General features: G+C 43.5%; 1 protein-coding gene across 4 annotated transcripts in view; it reads right to left on the minus strand.

Moving 5' to 3' along the window:
- Positions 1-15,413, minus strand: part of cadpsa (Ca2+-dependent activator protein for secretion a) — a 235,858-nt gene that overhangs the window by 217,632 nt on the left and 2,813 nt on the right. For all 4 annotated transcript variants that reach the window (XM_034239849.1, XM_034239848.1, XM_034239847.1 and 1 more), the window contains exon 2: positions 9,671-10,003. In XM_034239849.1, coding sequence (XP_034095740.1) covers positions 9,671-9,973 — 303 coding nt within the window. In that variant the 5' untranslated portion in view covers positions 9,974-10,003. The remainder of the gene's footprint in view (positions 1-9,670; positions 10,004-15,413) is intronic.

A 15,413-nucleotide genomic window follows, 5' to 3' on the forward strand; every position in this document is an offset into this window, starting at 1 on the left:
AGAGATGTTGTGGCTTTCTCCAAGGCAAAGACACATGTTTTGTGCAACCTTTCCCTTACAAGGTTTTATATACCTTAAATTAACACAACTCTGACACTCACACTCTGCTGTTTGGACTTCAGTCACAACCCAGTCTCACGGCATTTTGTGTTATAGTCACGAAATTCATCTATTGATTCGTGTTCACCAACACCATTTCCCCATTTTTTTCGTGTCACACAGAACGATTTTAAAAGCAATATAAATAATAACAAATTACACTGAACAAAAATATAAATGCAACACTTTTGTTTTTGCTCCCATTTTTCATGAGATGAACTCAAAGATCTAAAACATTTTCTATATACACAAAATAACCATTTCTCTCAAATATTGTTCACAAATCTGAAAAGATCTGTGTGAGCACTACTCCTTTGCCGAGATAATCCATCCCACCTCACAGGTGTGGCATATCAAGATGCTGATGAGACAGCATGATTATTGCACAGGTGTGCCTTAGGCTGGCCTAAGTCTTAGGTCTTCCAAGACCCGAACGTGACTTCATGCACGAAACATACTACCAATAGAAATACATTGCTTTTAAAATCGTTCTGTGTGACACGAAAAAAATGGGAAAATCGTGTTGGTGAACACGAATCAATAGATTAAATGTCGTGACTATAACACGAAATGCCGTGAGACTGGGTTGTCAGTCAAGGATCCCTTTGGAAATGCTCACATATTTAATCAGAATCAGAATACCTTTATTAGTCCCACAGAGGGGACATTTGCATCGTTACAGCAGGAAAGAGCCACAGACAGCTTAATGTATGTTTAAAAAAAGTACTAAGTCACGAAATAATAAAAAATATAATAAAGAAAAAAATAAAAATAAAAGTAAAAATAAAAATACTAAAGGGGATCTATCATGCAAAATGCACTTTTTGATGTCTTTTATACATGAATATGTGTCCCCGGTGTGTCAGGGAACTCACAAAGTGTCAGAAAACAAAACCCTCTCTTTTCCCTCTGTACCCACATCTTTAAAAAAAGAAAAGGGGGGTGCTTGTCACTACCCGATCTGCATCCCTGCCCTATCTGCAGTGCGCATGTGCGAGATGGTCCGCCATATTTGACAACTACATACAGCAACTCTAATAGGACACTTGACACAGTGGCGTTTGGCAAAGCAGAAAAAGAACACTCAAAAAACCCGACAATATTAATCTGAACGAGAGAGATGAGTTATTGTTATTACAACGTGACTTCACTATTATTCAACAACTCCTTTTATTGTGTCATTTTATTGGGTTAAGTACATTGTCAGAATAAGTGAGAAATGGATTTAACTTCTGTTAGACAGCTATCATACATACTGAATAAATATTGACTATGAATGTCTGCAATATGTATGGCATTCATAATTTATATCTAATTACATTAACTGTGAATGTCCTTCATTTTATTTCAAATAAAATAAAATAACAAAAGATTTTGGTGAGACGTTTATGACTTGCGCATGCACGAGGCAAATCGGGCAGCCGTCTAGACGTCAAATGTATTAGAGTTGCCGTATGTAGTTGTCAAATATGCGGACCATCTCGCACATGCACACTGCAGATAGGGGCAGGACTGCAGATCGGGTAGTGACAGTGCTAACAAGCAGATCCAGAATTTTCGCTCCTATAACGCCATTGGCGCGACATCCTGTCGACGTGACACGTCCCAACCATGGTCCCAACCTATCGTCTCCGGCACACGTGACACGTCCCAACCTATCGTCTCCGGCACACGTGACACGTCCCAACCATGGTCCCAACCTATCGTCTCCGGCACACGTGACACGTCCAACCATGGTCCCAACCTATCGTCTCCGGCACACGTGACACGTCCCAACCTATCGTCTCCGGCACACGTGACACGTCCCAACCTATCGTCTCCGGCACACGTGACACGTCCCAACCTATCGTCTCCGGCACACGTGACACGTCCCAACCTATATTCTCCGGCACACGTGACACGTCTCCGTATACAGTCGCAGCTGTGTGTCTGTGTATTCAGCAGGATGTCTGCTGGAGGCTTAGAGTAAAGTTGTTATATATATATAATACATATAATGGCACTGTTCTAGCGGTAAACACTAAAGAAAGAACATGTCAAGCTATGTGCTGTATCAGAAACAATGCGCGGGCGTGTTTGGGGAGTAATATGCTAGACCCTCCAGAAAAACGCGATTCTGCGATTCTGCGAAGTAGTGATGATGATGATGATGATGATGATGATGATGATGATGATGATGATGATGATGATGATGATGATGCTGATGATGATGATGATGATGATGCTGATGATGATGCTGCATGATGATGATGATGATGATGCTGCTGATGCTGATGATGATGATGATGCTTGCTGCTGCTGATGCTGCTGACTGCTGATGATGCTGATGCTGCTGATGCTAGCTGATGACTGCTGCTGCATGATGCTGCTGATGCTGATGAATGTGATAATGCTGACGCGACGTCATCAGCTCGCGCATCACAGAAGGTAAACAACACCGTCGTGTGGAACTCACACGAGAGAGAAACACCAAGATGAAAAAATCTAATCCATCTCATTTACCGACGAACATTTCTGCTAAAGACCGGGCAAAGCAGTTCCCCGATGTCTTGCACGAAAGTGGGGGGAAACTATTCTGCACCCCGTGCAACTGTGTGTTGGAGCATAAGAGAACATTCCACGGTGACGACCACTTTGATTCATTCAAACATTCGAAATGCTTTCTGCTGCTGCGGACAAGAAAGCCAAACAACTCACGTTCACCGAGGCATCAACCTCCAAAACCCTTTCGAGGGCTACAAGAAACTAAGTGAGTAGCCTACAGGATTGAAGCTGGTCAGATAACGAACAGTAAATGAAAACAGAATGAGGCGGAGAAGTGTGTGGTGTTGTGTGTGTGTGTGTGTGTGTGTGTGTGTGTGGTGTGTGTGTGTGGGTGTGTGTGGTGTGTGTGTGTGTGTGTGTGTGTGTGTGTGGTGTGTGTTGTGTGTGTGTGTGTGTGTGTGTGTGTGTGTGTGTGAGAGAGAGAGTGTCCACCTCTGGAGTCGGTGCGCATAATTTTACATAATTAATCATATATTTTCGATTATAAGGAGTAGAAATATGATTCAGATATCCGCGGAATTGCTGGAAGAGTAGCTTTCCAGCAGTATCTCCTGTGAGACTGTAACCAGGGCACAGCAGCCAATATGGCCGCTCAAAGCAGCTTGACTTTACACTCTGTAGGATTGGTGGGGCCCATTCCAATAGTCCATTTAGCTTAGGAACCTTCCTAACCAAGTGAAATGACCCGGAAGTCCCTCAGTGGCAGCCATGATAAGTGCCGTTCCAATTCTCCAAATGAAAGGAAAGGAGGTTTCAAACTTCTTTTATAACCTCCTTTAGCTTAGGAACCACTGGACCTCCCTAACCGAAAGGAGAGGAGAAAATGCTGCCCCACAATGCATTGCAGCCGCAGCATTTGCCGTCACTCAACAGTCGGGCCGTTCACGGACACAAACGATAATGGGAGAAATTATATCATGAAAGTTACGGTGCTTATTACGCATTTTAAAACGTATGTGGTAAGTTGCCAAAGTGCTTTGTTTTGAACGTTCATCAGTATTATAATCAAAAAGAGAAATATGAACGTTAGTTTTTACTGAAATTATCAAATAAAGTCAACATCTCACAGTCTTTACTGAGCTGTGTGGGGTTTGTTCAACTTTTAAAAGATGTTTGAATGGTGATATACACAGTGATAGATGTTAAGGACTAACGTTTATAATAAATACATTTGTATTGATTTTAAGATATTTTCATACATCATACGTATTGGGATCATTTGTATTAATGTGGACCGGAGGGAGAGGGTGACAGCATCAGTTTCACTTTCCTTTTGTATTTCAATTCCAACTTTGGTCATGAAGAATATGTTTCTCTGTTGTCCACGTTCATAAAGCATAAAGCAACAGCATCAGAGCACGGTGCAGAGTCTCTAGATGAGTTTACAGTAGTCCCTCGTTCTTATTAAACATCCATGTTGTAGTCCGCTGTATAGAAAACTGTAGTTTCCATAGTTTCCCCACAGCAGCAGACGCACATTCATGACGTCCGCTGGCGCATCATAAACACGTCGGATAGTGAAAGTGCATTCGGATTCTCTAAGCACCGCAGTCTCTTCTCCTAAATCCTTTGAATTCTCCTATCCACTATCCCTTAACCCCGTGACGTTTCACTCAGAGGTCAAGGAATAGGAGATAGGGTTAGAATTTAGGAGCTAATTTTTGGATTATCGGAACGCAACCCTGGATTCTTGTGTCCGTCAAGGAAATCTTGGCCGGCAGCCATCATGGTCTGAAATGACCAATGGACATCGATAAATCACTAAGGACCTACCCACCGAGTTAAAAAAACATAAACCACGTGTCTCCCATCAGTTTACGTCTTTGAGGAGAGAGAGAGAGAGAGACAGAGAAAATGGCTAAAAAAAACTTTACAGTTGCCGACTTCGCTAGAGATTTTTTTCGCTAGCAGCAGTGAAGATAGAGCCTCAGAACCTGAAGTCTTCGACTCTTCTGAAGAAGAAGAATACAAAGACAACAACAAGGATCCATTTGGACATGAGTAAGTGTAAATATTACAGTAATAGTATACTGGCAATGTGTGGGGAATACCGCGAAAATAAACAATAGGTTTATTGATATATATTTTTGTATCGATAGTCATGAACTTTTTATTGGACAAAATAGACTCTCCATTAGCAAATGTTTACTCTGTGTTAACGTTATTTTGTTGTGTAAAAGTGAGATTACATGTGTAGAGGATTAAATTAATCATTTATTCGTCCCACAACGGAGACATTTACAGTGACATGTTTTTGCCATCGATTATTTTATCATACTGTTCTGTACAGATGAGACTGTCATAGATTTATTTATATGTGTGCCCGTTATTATTTTACCGTCCTGTACAGATGAGACTTTGTAATCAGATGTAGCCTATGTATATGTGTGTCTGTGATTTTATACTGAATGTAAAGTAACTGGAAATACCTGTGTGTGTGTGTGTGTGTGTGTGTGTGTGTGTGTGTGTGTGTGTGTGTGTGTGTGTGTGTGTGTGTGTGTGTGTGTGTGTGTGTGTGTGTGGTGTGTGTGTGTGTGTGTGTGTGTGTGTGTGTGTGTGTGTGTGTGTGTGTGAGTGAGAGAGAGAGATCGAGAGAGACTCCTTCTCCAACCTCCCAAACTTTATTTTTATGTGTGCATTGTTATTTGTGCTTGAGCAACATTTTACTTGAACTTGATGTCAATGAAATTAGTTGTAATTATTGTCCTACATTTTAATGTGTTTCACAGCTGCCTGGGCCTAGTGGCCCACAGGCGGCGTTTATCCAGCAGCCAGAACATCCATCCGGCCCCCAGGTCAAGATCTACTGTGGCTCAAGGGCCTTCACCAGAGCCATCACCACCAAGGACCAGCAGACCATCATCACTACATCTGCCTCCACCTCCATCTGTGGCTGCCACCAGGTCAAGATACACCTCAGCACAAAGGCTCCACCACAGCCATCACCTTCAACCCAGCCAGCAAGGAGGTCTCGTGGAGGTCTCGTATAGCACTTGTACACCCCACCTACACAGCAGCCCATGCACCATCACCCCCACCTACACAGCAGCCAGACCCACTGTCTTGGAAGACAGACAAAGACCTTGACACTGTCTTGACATTTATAATGAATAGTTGGTTGAAAGTTCTGATGTTCAATATTGTAAATAGTTAGATTTTCCAGTTTCTTATATTTATATTAGGGCTGTCAAACGATTAACATTTTTAATCAGATTAATTACAGCTTAAAAATTAATTAATCATGATTAATCACCATTCGAACTATGTCCAAATTATGCCATTTCTTTATGTATATTGTTGTGGGAATGGAAAGATAAATGAAAGAAGGCGGATATATCCATTTAACATACAGTATCTATGTATATTATAAAATGTTTCTGTTTGTCAAAATGAAAGACAGCCCACACACCTATCAATCATCAAACCGTGGGGTCTTAATTCATTACGTGTTGATTTCTATCAACGGGGGAGTACTTCAGGAAAGTCGACGGGGGGGAGGGGGGGCTAGTGGAGTACTTTGTGACCACAGAGTGTGAACATTGTGATCAGCTGTTTTAGCGCAGTTCTCCAGTGAAGGGGGGAAGTCTCCCTCCGCAGCCGGTTGGCGTAGGTTTTGGCACAATTCCGTTGTACAGACCGACGTTAACAGCAGCCCTGTCTGTGCACACGGAGAACCGACTCTTTCGTCCGGTGATCTAACCGCCTTCTGGAAAAGCTTCACAAGTACGTACGTACGCAAATGCGCTTTGAGACACAAGTGACAGACAGTACGCATTTCAGATTACGCATTTCAGATTACGCACATAACCTACGTACCAGTTAGTGCACCCCTGTACTACAGCAAAAGTATTCTCCGTCGGGACTTCCTGCAACAACACCACGCCGTTATCTTGATTCTGATTGGCCAGAAGACATTATCAAAGATGTTCTATTGAGAAGACGATCACTACGTGACAAAAGTTTTCAAAACCTTTCTGGTCTTCGGTATTTCCAGACAAGTGGCTACTGAAATCAATCTTATTAACTGCTGTCTGTGCAATTCTCAGCGTGAGTTGGCGGACTTTATTTTGCTTACTTTAACATCATTTTTCATGGTGGGGCTAAGCCATTTCTTGGTATGGGTGTAGCCTACCCCAGCCATACCCTGGCGCTGCCACTGGTGGGATGTATGAGGCGGGCCATTCTGCACATGCGTTAAATGCGTTAAATATTTTAACGCAATTAATTCAAAAAATTAATTACCGCCGTTTACGCGATAATTTTGACAGCATTAATTTATATAAATAGTTGGTCGAAATATTTATAATAAATTGTTGGTTGAAAAAAAAAGGTTGAATGCTCAATTTGTATTTGTACACATCACATGAACCTTGGTATGTAATATGAAGTCATTATTCAGTCCTAATGTATCTCAGTCCCTGCTGTGGTGAAAGTAGAGTGATAAACACCTATTTTACCTCAAAATTCGAATTTAATTGTTTTCATTTTAGACATGAATAACACATTTATATATAGTGTAATTCAAATATTTCACTGCTTTTGTGATCCTAAGACTTTGGTAACCAAATCTAAAACACCAAAACAATTCGATCACATGAGTAAATTTGTGTTTTCACAAGAGTTTTGAAGATTTTCCGAAATCGGATATCAAATGTTAAGCTTTTGAGCTACTTATCTCATCAAACAGTGCTCCAAGGTGAGTATATGCATATATAGCAAGACCAGAGATTGTCCTGAACATTTTGATATGTAACACATGGGTGCCATGTTAGAAGAAATACGTTTAAAAGGTGATTTAAGAAAACATCTAAAAATCGAGAAAAATACCCTTAGACTCCAGAGGGTTAAAAAGCCCAATTGCTTTTACAATAAATAAACATTGAATGTGTTTAATTTAATAGTAAAGGGGTTTAACGTTAGTGGCAGGTTGTGTGCAGTTGTGTAGTGGGGATTTTTTTACTGGGGGTACGCTATTTTAATTAGGTAATCCCAAACAATGCCACACAAGTGCGCATGCGCACAGTGCACTCACAAAACGGGCAGACAGGTCCACAGAAACTACCGGTATGCTTAGTCCTACTTTAGTTAGGCGCTCAACACACACACAGACTCAAAAACCATGGACACACTGGCACATAAGTTACATAAACAATTTATAGGCCTAATGCAGACATGGCGCTGCTTTTCACACACACACACACACACACACACACACACCTTGCGTTTTGAAGACTGATACATCCGAAATGGATGAACAAACTTTGCAGCCCAGTTTCCCAGCTTTGCAGTATATCCACGGGTATTCCTCTTGTTTCCTCCACCACATCTCATCTGCTCCGTCCATACCTCTGGGAAAGGTAAGCTTGAGCTAGCCAGGGGGACGTTGCTAGCGCAGCTAACGTGCACGTTAGCTAGCATTATCCACGTCTTTAGGCGGCTCTTCTGATGAGGTAGTGCTAGTAGCAGCTTCACTTGTAGCTTCGGTGCTGCTAGCCTCTTTCTTCTTGTGAATTATATTCTTTTTAGAAAATAAGTCAAGTAAAAAACGTTTGCCTGCCATTATAGAGCTTTTTCGTTAGAGTTCTTGAGGGAAAGAGCTGCCGCAAAATCGTCAGGCGGCGAGCTGGTTCGCCGTGGGGTCACGATTGTGATGACGAATCATAATTCTTTAAGGAAATCGTTTTTATTTTGTATTATAATTACTGTGAAATGTATTATGTTTTTGTCATTATTACAACAAATACACACTTGCAACTGATAACACTGGCAATGATTTTATATTTATTAGACTATAAAAAAAAAAGATCATGCTCCAAATAAGTGGGGGGTACGGCGTACCCCCGCGTCCAACGCCCACTACACCACTGGTTGTGTGTGAGAGAGAATAAATAAGACTGCCCAATATTTCCCAAAAAATATTTAGCATATTTCGCAACTTTCCGCAATTTCACCACATAAAATCACATAAAAACCCCCGCATATTTAATCGCATAATCAAGGATTTTTGCCCCGCGTTTTTCTGGAGGGTCTAATATGCTGTGTGTTTACATTACCAAGCATGCTAACACTCAGAGCTCGCCATGGAGCTAACGCTGTAAGCTACTGGAGAGAATATGTGTAAAGTAATGTCCTTGTGGTAAACCATGCAAGAAAGAAAGGTTTGAGCTCCATACTGTTTCAGAAATAAAGCTTGGTTAGTGGTTAGGAGCATAACATGGCATTTAATCACCGCAGCGTTTAGCTGAGCTTCTCCCGTTAGCAGGGGAAAACTGCGTGACGCTACAAAGCAGCAGAATCAGCCTGTTTGCAACAGGGCTGCAAAAGAGGGGTATGAGCAGTATGAGGCATGGCTATAACGGGTGATCTGTTTGGGATTTTAAGCAAAAAACTTCACAGACATGTTTTGTATAGGTGTGGCCCTACAATATATTTTTCCAATATAGCATAATAGGCCCACTTAAAATATTCAAAATAAAGTTTTATAGCAATAATTATTACATTATTACAAATGACACCATGGATAAGACAGATGTTTTGTATTGATTCCAATGTTGTCATTGCATCAGAGCTTTGTAGGCGGGATAAAGAATGGGGATGTTATCTTCCTGTGCCAGAGACGTAAGTTGATAGCTCTTAAAACAGCAAATATCTCATGGACAAACCTTTTCACCCTCGTCATTACCACAGTTTCTAAAAAAAATAGCACCAACTGGTTGGACTCATCATCCCCTACTGATTGGTCAGGTCAAAACACAATGTCAGTGTGATTTATGAAATGAAAGAAACGGATGATTCAATCTCCTTATCAAGCTTATTTTAGAGTTATTGAATGACAAAATAAACTCAGTCAAACAGCTCTCCGCTCTTCAACACTGACACCTGAGTCAAAGAACACATTAAAATGTATACAGAGGTACAGGAAGACAATCATTTTGTTTCGCAAAATAAACTACTAAAAGGGAGAGATGCAGAGAAGTGTCTGTCACATATTCACAGATAAACAGTTAGGTATAGTTGGAGCACTGACCTGGCAGGCGTTGTAGAGCAGCTGGTGCTCAAACTTCTTGACGCCCAGGATCTGCTGGAACATCTCGTACAGCTGGTCCTTGCTGAGGATGAGCTCGGAGGCGGCGCTGGCTGTCATCCTCTGCTGGTGCTTCCGGGGGTCCTCCTCTCCTCGGTAGATGGTGTCAAACTTGGCGATCCAGGAGCTCAGCACCGTCTCCTTGCTCAGGCCGTCGATCTCAGGCAGGCTGCGCACCCTCTTCTCTATGTGCTTCTTAAAAACCTCCCGGGAGTCGCTGGCCGAGCAGCCGCCGCTCTGCACCATCCGGGACACACGGTCGCTCTTGAGGAACACCTGCAACCAGTTTGTGAAATGTTCTTTATGCATCACAAACTCAGAGTGGTGTAAAGTAGATTTACTCAAGTACTGTACTTTAGTTCAATTGTAGGTGTGAAGTAAAAACTTCTTTGCAGCAATGTTGAGCGCATCATGAAATGAGGGAAACTGGATTCACCCGTCAATACACTGATATTTATTGAGAGACAGACAATTACATACGGCCGGGAAATCATCCTAGTTTCACACTGTCCTTGTGCTCCACCAAGGTAATCTCTGAACCAAAAGACACAAAACATCTAACCAACACGAGGAGAGGCGGGCTCCCAGAAAGCCCGCGTATAATCAATAGCCGATGCGAGACAATGGTCTGCTTGTCTCAAAGAGATCCAGACAAGCTTCAACCTACACAGGAGTCTTTGACTGACTACAAGCAGATGTTTGCAGTATCACAGATTCTATAAAACAATAAGAAACTCTATAAACAGATCAGATGAAAATATTCTCTTACAGTAGGTACCCTAACTTTACATGAGTGCAATGGCGGTACTAGATCAATTTAAGTGGGGGCAGTAATGAGTCAAATACATTTATGAGGGGCACATTTAATGCAGGAAGAAGGAGACTTTAACGTGTTTAGAGTTAAAAGCGCAACAAAGCGCATAAAATACATAACAAACTATTTTGTTACTACATTCACAAGATACCCTGCAGTATACAGTCATTACAACTAGCTTTGATAACACTTTAATGAATCAATAATTATAAAACAAATCATTTATATTATTCTGAAATTGACCAATCTGCACAATGACTACTATAGGAGCCATTTAGGGGTGTTGTTGTTATGTCAGTTTACTTTTTATATTATATTTATACTACAATACTATTTTGAACACTTGGTGGCGGGGTTTAGCTGCACCGTGTGTATAGAAGCAGTCACAGGTGACAGGAAATGACATGGACACAGGAGGAAGAGCATACCGATTCCACCAGCATGGCCAGAACGGCACCAGCCCAGCAGATGCTCATACCACAATCATTGACACAGTGTAATAAAACCTTCTTATGTAAATGCTAAATAAACCATCATTCTAAACTGCAGCAAAAGACCGGAAATCCATCTGTTCGTGTCTGCGTCAGGATCACTCTGAAAACCTCCTGTGAAAGCAGTGGCAAATATATAGAACATTGGAACATGGAAATTGCCATTACAACTACTTTAACCCTGTTTAGCCCTGAGCCTGTTTTTCAGGTCTCAGGCTCGAAAATGACATTCCCAGAACAAATGACCATATCTTCCCTTCTAAAAGGGTTAAATTAATAATCTTTTCTCTCAAAGTAATGATAAACCTGTGAATTGGAGGTAGAAAAGTCTGAAGATTGATGCAAAACAAGTGACATTTGACCTTTTTAGAGAGGTTTAGCAAAGAAAATCCACCTCTGAGGTGAATAGGGTGGAAATGGGGGTTTTAACGTTTCTCTGGAACCCATTGGTCGATTTTGGTGATTGACATCTCTTTCTGACCGTTAGAGCCAATAGAATCGAAGGGGAATTTCCCCATACACACACATGTTAACAAAAAAGGTGGGGGCTTTGCGCATGCAGGTTTGCATCAGAGTGAACCTATCTCTTGCTCTGACATCTGGAAACCGAAAGCAGGTTTATTGCTCATGGATTATCAGAAATATTCAAAGGGACACAGACACATTGGATTAACCTATGGATTAACTTCAGCAGCGTTGTTATCGTTTTAATGCCATTGAAGACCACTTTTGACCAGACAACAACCAAGGTTGCCGTTTTTAGCGGTTTTGATGTATGTTCTTGTTAATAGCTTCGCAAGTTCTTATCATGGAGTGATGATGTATGTACCCATCGATTCTGTGTCATCTCACGATCAGATCGATGGGTTGGACATGCAGCTACGATAAGTAATAAGGGTGTTATGAGTGAGTTTCTGTGCAACACTCCGTTAGCATTTTTCGCTCGTGGCTAATTCATAGGCTCAGCACTAGCTTTGTGGGTTTCTTTGAAAAATAAAATAAAAAATCAGTTAGCTGAGTTTCTTCCCGTTACATGGATATAAAACATTCATAGTTTATTGAATATTAAGATGCCCTCAGACGCTGTTTCCTGCAGATATCGGGGGTGCGGTGTAGAAGAGGTTAAGTATATTTTGATGCTAATACTTTTTAACATTTTGTTTGCAGGACTTTGACTTGTAACAGAGTATTCCTAAACTCTGGTGCTTCTACTTCTACTTAAGTAAAGAGCTGAGTACTTGTTCCATCTCTGTAAACTCATCAATAAGTTTGGGCCTGTGTTCTTAAAGAAGGAACTTGCTAAAGCTACCTACTGCATCATGGGTAAATACCTCTCGCCCACACTCGCCCTTCTGGAAGAACACAGTAACACCTTCAGCAACACCCTGACCCCCCCCCCAGACCAGGTAGACCAGGGCTCCACAGCTGTTCCCCTCTCACACCTTTATGTACTCATCACACACTAATAAATGTTCCCATTCCTGCACTACCAGTGGTGCCTTTTATCTTTATTTGTATCTCCCTTTACAGTACATTTGTATTTTTCTATTTGTGTGTACATACACAACAGTGCACATGTATTATTTTATTTATATAAGTATTGTACCATTTGTACTAAGAATCATGACCCCAAAATACTATTTTAGTTTGAATCAAGGACTTCAGTGTGAAATGCTACTTCTATGTAGAGAGCCCATTTTCATAACGGAAGGATAAAACTGACTTTAAGTATGTGTGTTCAGTAAAAACAAATAAGAATTGAAATCACAACCACAACACGTTGCATTAAAGCTGTAGTAATTATGAGTAGTAAATGGACACGCTGATGTCTCTGTCAGCTCTGTGTAAACCTCTGTTTCTGTTTCCTCTATCTTTCTCTTCCTGTCCGTCTCTCCGTCTGTCTGCCGGCGTCACGTCCAGCCTGGAGCTAAAGCCGTCTGAGAGCTTTGGCTTTTTAATTGAATTGGATAACCTGTGTCACCAGCTTCCTCTGTTAAATATCACACCTTTCTCATATGGCTGGCTGGTGCTGCCACATTAACTGATAAGAAAGTGCCAGTCAATGTGTCACTCTAGCAGGCCAACAAATAAACATGTTCCTTCTAACCAACAGCACCAGCAAACACATGTGTTAGTAAGAAGGCTTTTAAGAAACACATCAACTCATTAACAACAACGGTATTATGACCTATGTATTGTGAACTCTGTTGACTTTAAAAAGATAATAGAACATGGAGGAAATCTGTCTGAGCATGGAAAGAGCATTAACAACAGATATGTACTGATGGATCTATGTGTCAAAAGTTTAGTTTTAATAAGCAAAACATGTGTATTTTGTTACGTTATTTAACAGTGAACATAGACATTGTCAAATTAAGAATAAGCAATACAACAGATTAAATATAGGGCATCAAGCTAAAGCTATATTATGTGAAAGCAAAACTACAACACACAGAACATGTGTACCATGGACTGTACAAGACAATAGCTAAATATGAGCGGCTCCAGCCAGCGGCATGATGCAGAACTGAGCTGACACAAAGGGGGAGGGATGGTGGAGCAGGGGGCGGGGCTTTGTGATGCAGCAAAGCAGATAGCTGGTTCCTGGCTGTTACGGTGTGTGAAGCAGGCAGGACCCAAATGCAGATTAAAGTGAAAATTCCTTTATTTCAAGGCTAGGTGAACAACAAAGACAAAACAGAACACTCACCGACGAACTAGTCATGACACAAGACGAACCGACACTGAACACAGGAAGAGACAAGACTAAATACCGGGAGGGGTAATCACAAGACGAGACACAGCCGGGCAGAGGAGGAGAAACACAAGGGCCACAGGTGAAAATAATCAGACACTAGACACACCAGGGAAACTAACGACGGGAGGAAAAACACAGGGAAAAGGACCAGACAATATAACAAGAGGAAAACATGACAGGGAGAACAGCAAAACACGACATAGAAAACGTGACATAACACAATAATCGTAACAGAACCCCCCCCTCAAGGGACGGATTCCAGACGTCCCTAAAACACCCCAATAAACGTCCAAAAAAACAATGTCCAGCAGGGTGGGTGGAGGGGGACCAGTGGAGGGACACAAAACTAGGGCCACCAGGGTGGGTGGAGGGGGTCAGGAGGACGGGTTTGGGCTGACAACCCAGGCACCGCGGAGGACCCGGAAGGGATCTCGGGCGGACGGCCCGGGGGCAAGGCAGAAGCCGAGAAGGGGGACTCGGGCGGACAGCCCGGGGGCAAGACAGAGTCCAAGGTGGGGGTTATGGAGGGGCGAAGGCCACCGCGGGCGAACTCAGGGGGCCGAGCATGAGGGCGAGGACTGCGGCCGGAAAAGTCAGGGGGCCGGGCTCGAGGGCGAAGGCCGTGGCTCTCAGGGGCCGGGATCGAGGGTGAAGACTAGACAGCTCCGGAGGCCGGGCAGGAAGGCGCTGACGGGACAGCGCCGGAGGCCGGGCAGGACCCGGTGTCGGAGCTGGTGGGACAGGCCTCGGCAGGATCCCCCACGGAAGAGGACCAGGACACGGGATTGGCAGGACCCCCGGCAGGAGAGCAGTCGGCGGGGCCTCCAACGGCACAGGACATAGGATTGGCAGGACCCCCGGCAGGAGAGTAGACGGCGGGGCCTCCAACGAGACAGGACAAAGGGTTGGCAGGACCCCCGGCAGGAGAGTAGTCGGCGGGGCCTCCAACAGCACAGAACAAAAGGGTTGGCAGGACCCCCGGCAGGAGAGTAGTCGGCGGGACCTCCAACGAGACAGGACAAGGAGCTGGCAGGACCCCCGGCAGGAGAGTAGACGGCGGGACCTCCAAGGGGACAGGACAAAGGGTTGGCAGGACCCCCGGCAGGAGAGTAGTCGGCGGGGCCTCCAACGGCACAGGACAAAGGGTTGGCAGGACCCCCGGCAGGAGAATTGTCGGCGGGACCTCCAACGAGACAGGACAAGGAGCTGGCAGGACCAACGGCAGGAGAGTTGACGGCGGGACCTCCAACGGGACAGACATACGATTGGTAGGACCCCCGGCAGAGGAGTAGTCGACGGGGCCTCCAACGGAACAGGACATGGAGTTGGCAGGACCCCCAGCGGAACCTCCAACGGACCAGGACATTGGGTAGGGACTTGAGACGTGACTCGAGAGGGGACTCGAGAGGGGACTCGAGAGGAGACTCGAGAGGAGACTCGAGAGGGGAACCAAGGGGGAACTCGAGAGGGGACTCGAGAGGAGACTCGAGAGGGGACTCGAGAGGGGACTAGAGGAGAGACTAGAGGAGGGACTAGAGAAGGGAACTCGAGAGGGGAACTAGAGAGGGGACTAGAGGAGGGACTAAAGGAGGGACTAGAGCAGGAAAGGAGGGACTAGAGCAG

Source organism: Gymnodraco acuticeps, unplaced genomic scaffold (assembly GCF_902827175.1).
Source record: "Gymnodraco acuticeps unplaced genomic scaffold, fGymAcu1.1, whole genome shotgun sequence".
In the NCBI taxonomy this organism is placed as follows: domain Eukaryota; kingdom Metazoa; phylum Chordata; class Actinopteri; order Perciformes; family Bathydraconidae; genus Gymnodraco; species Gymnodraco acuticeps.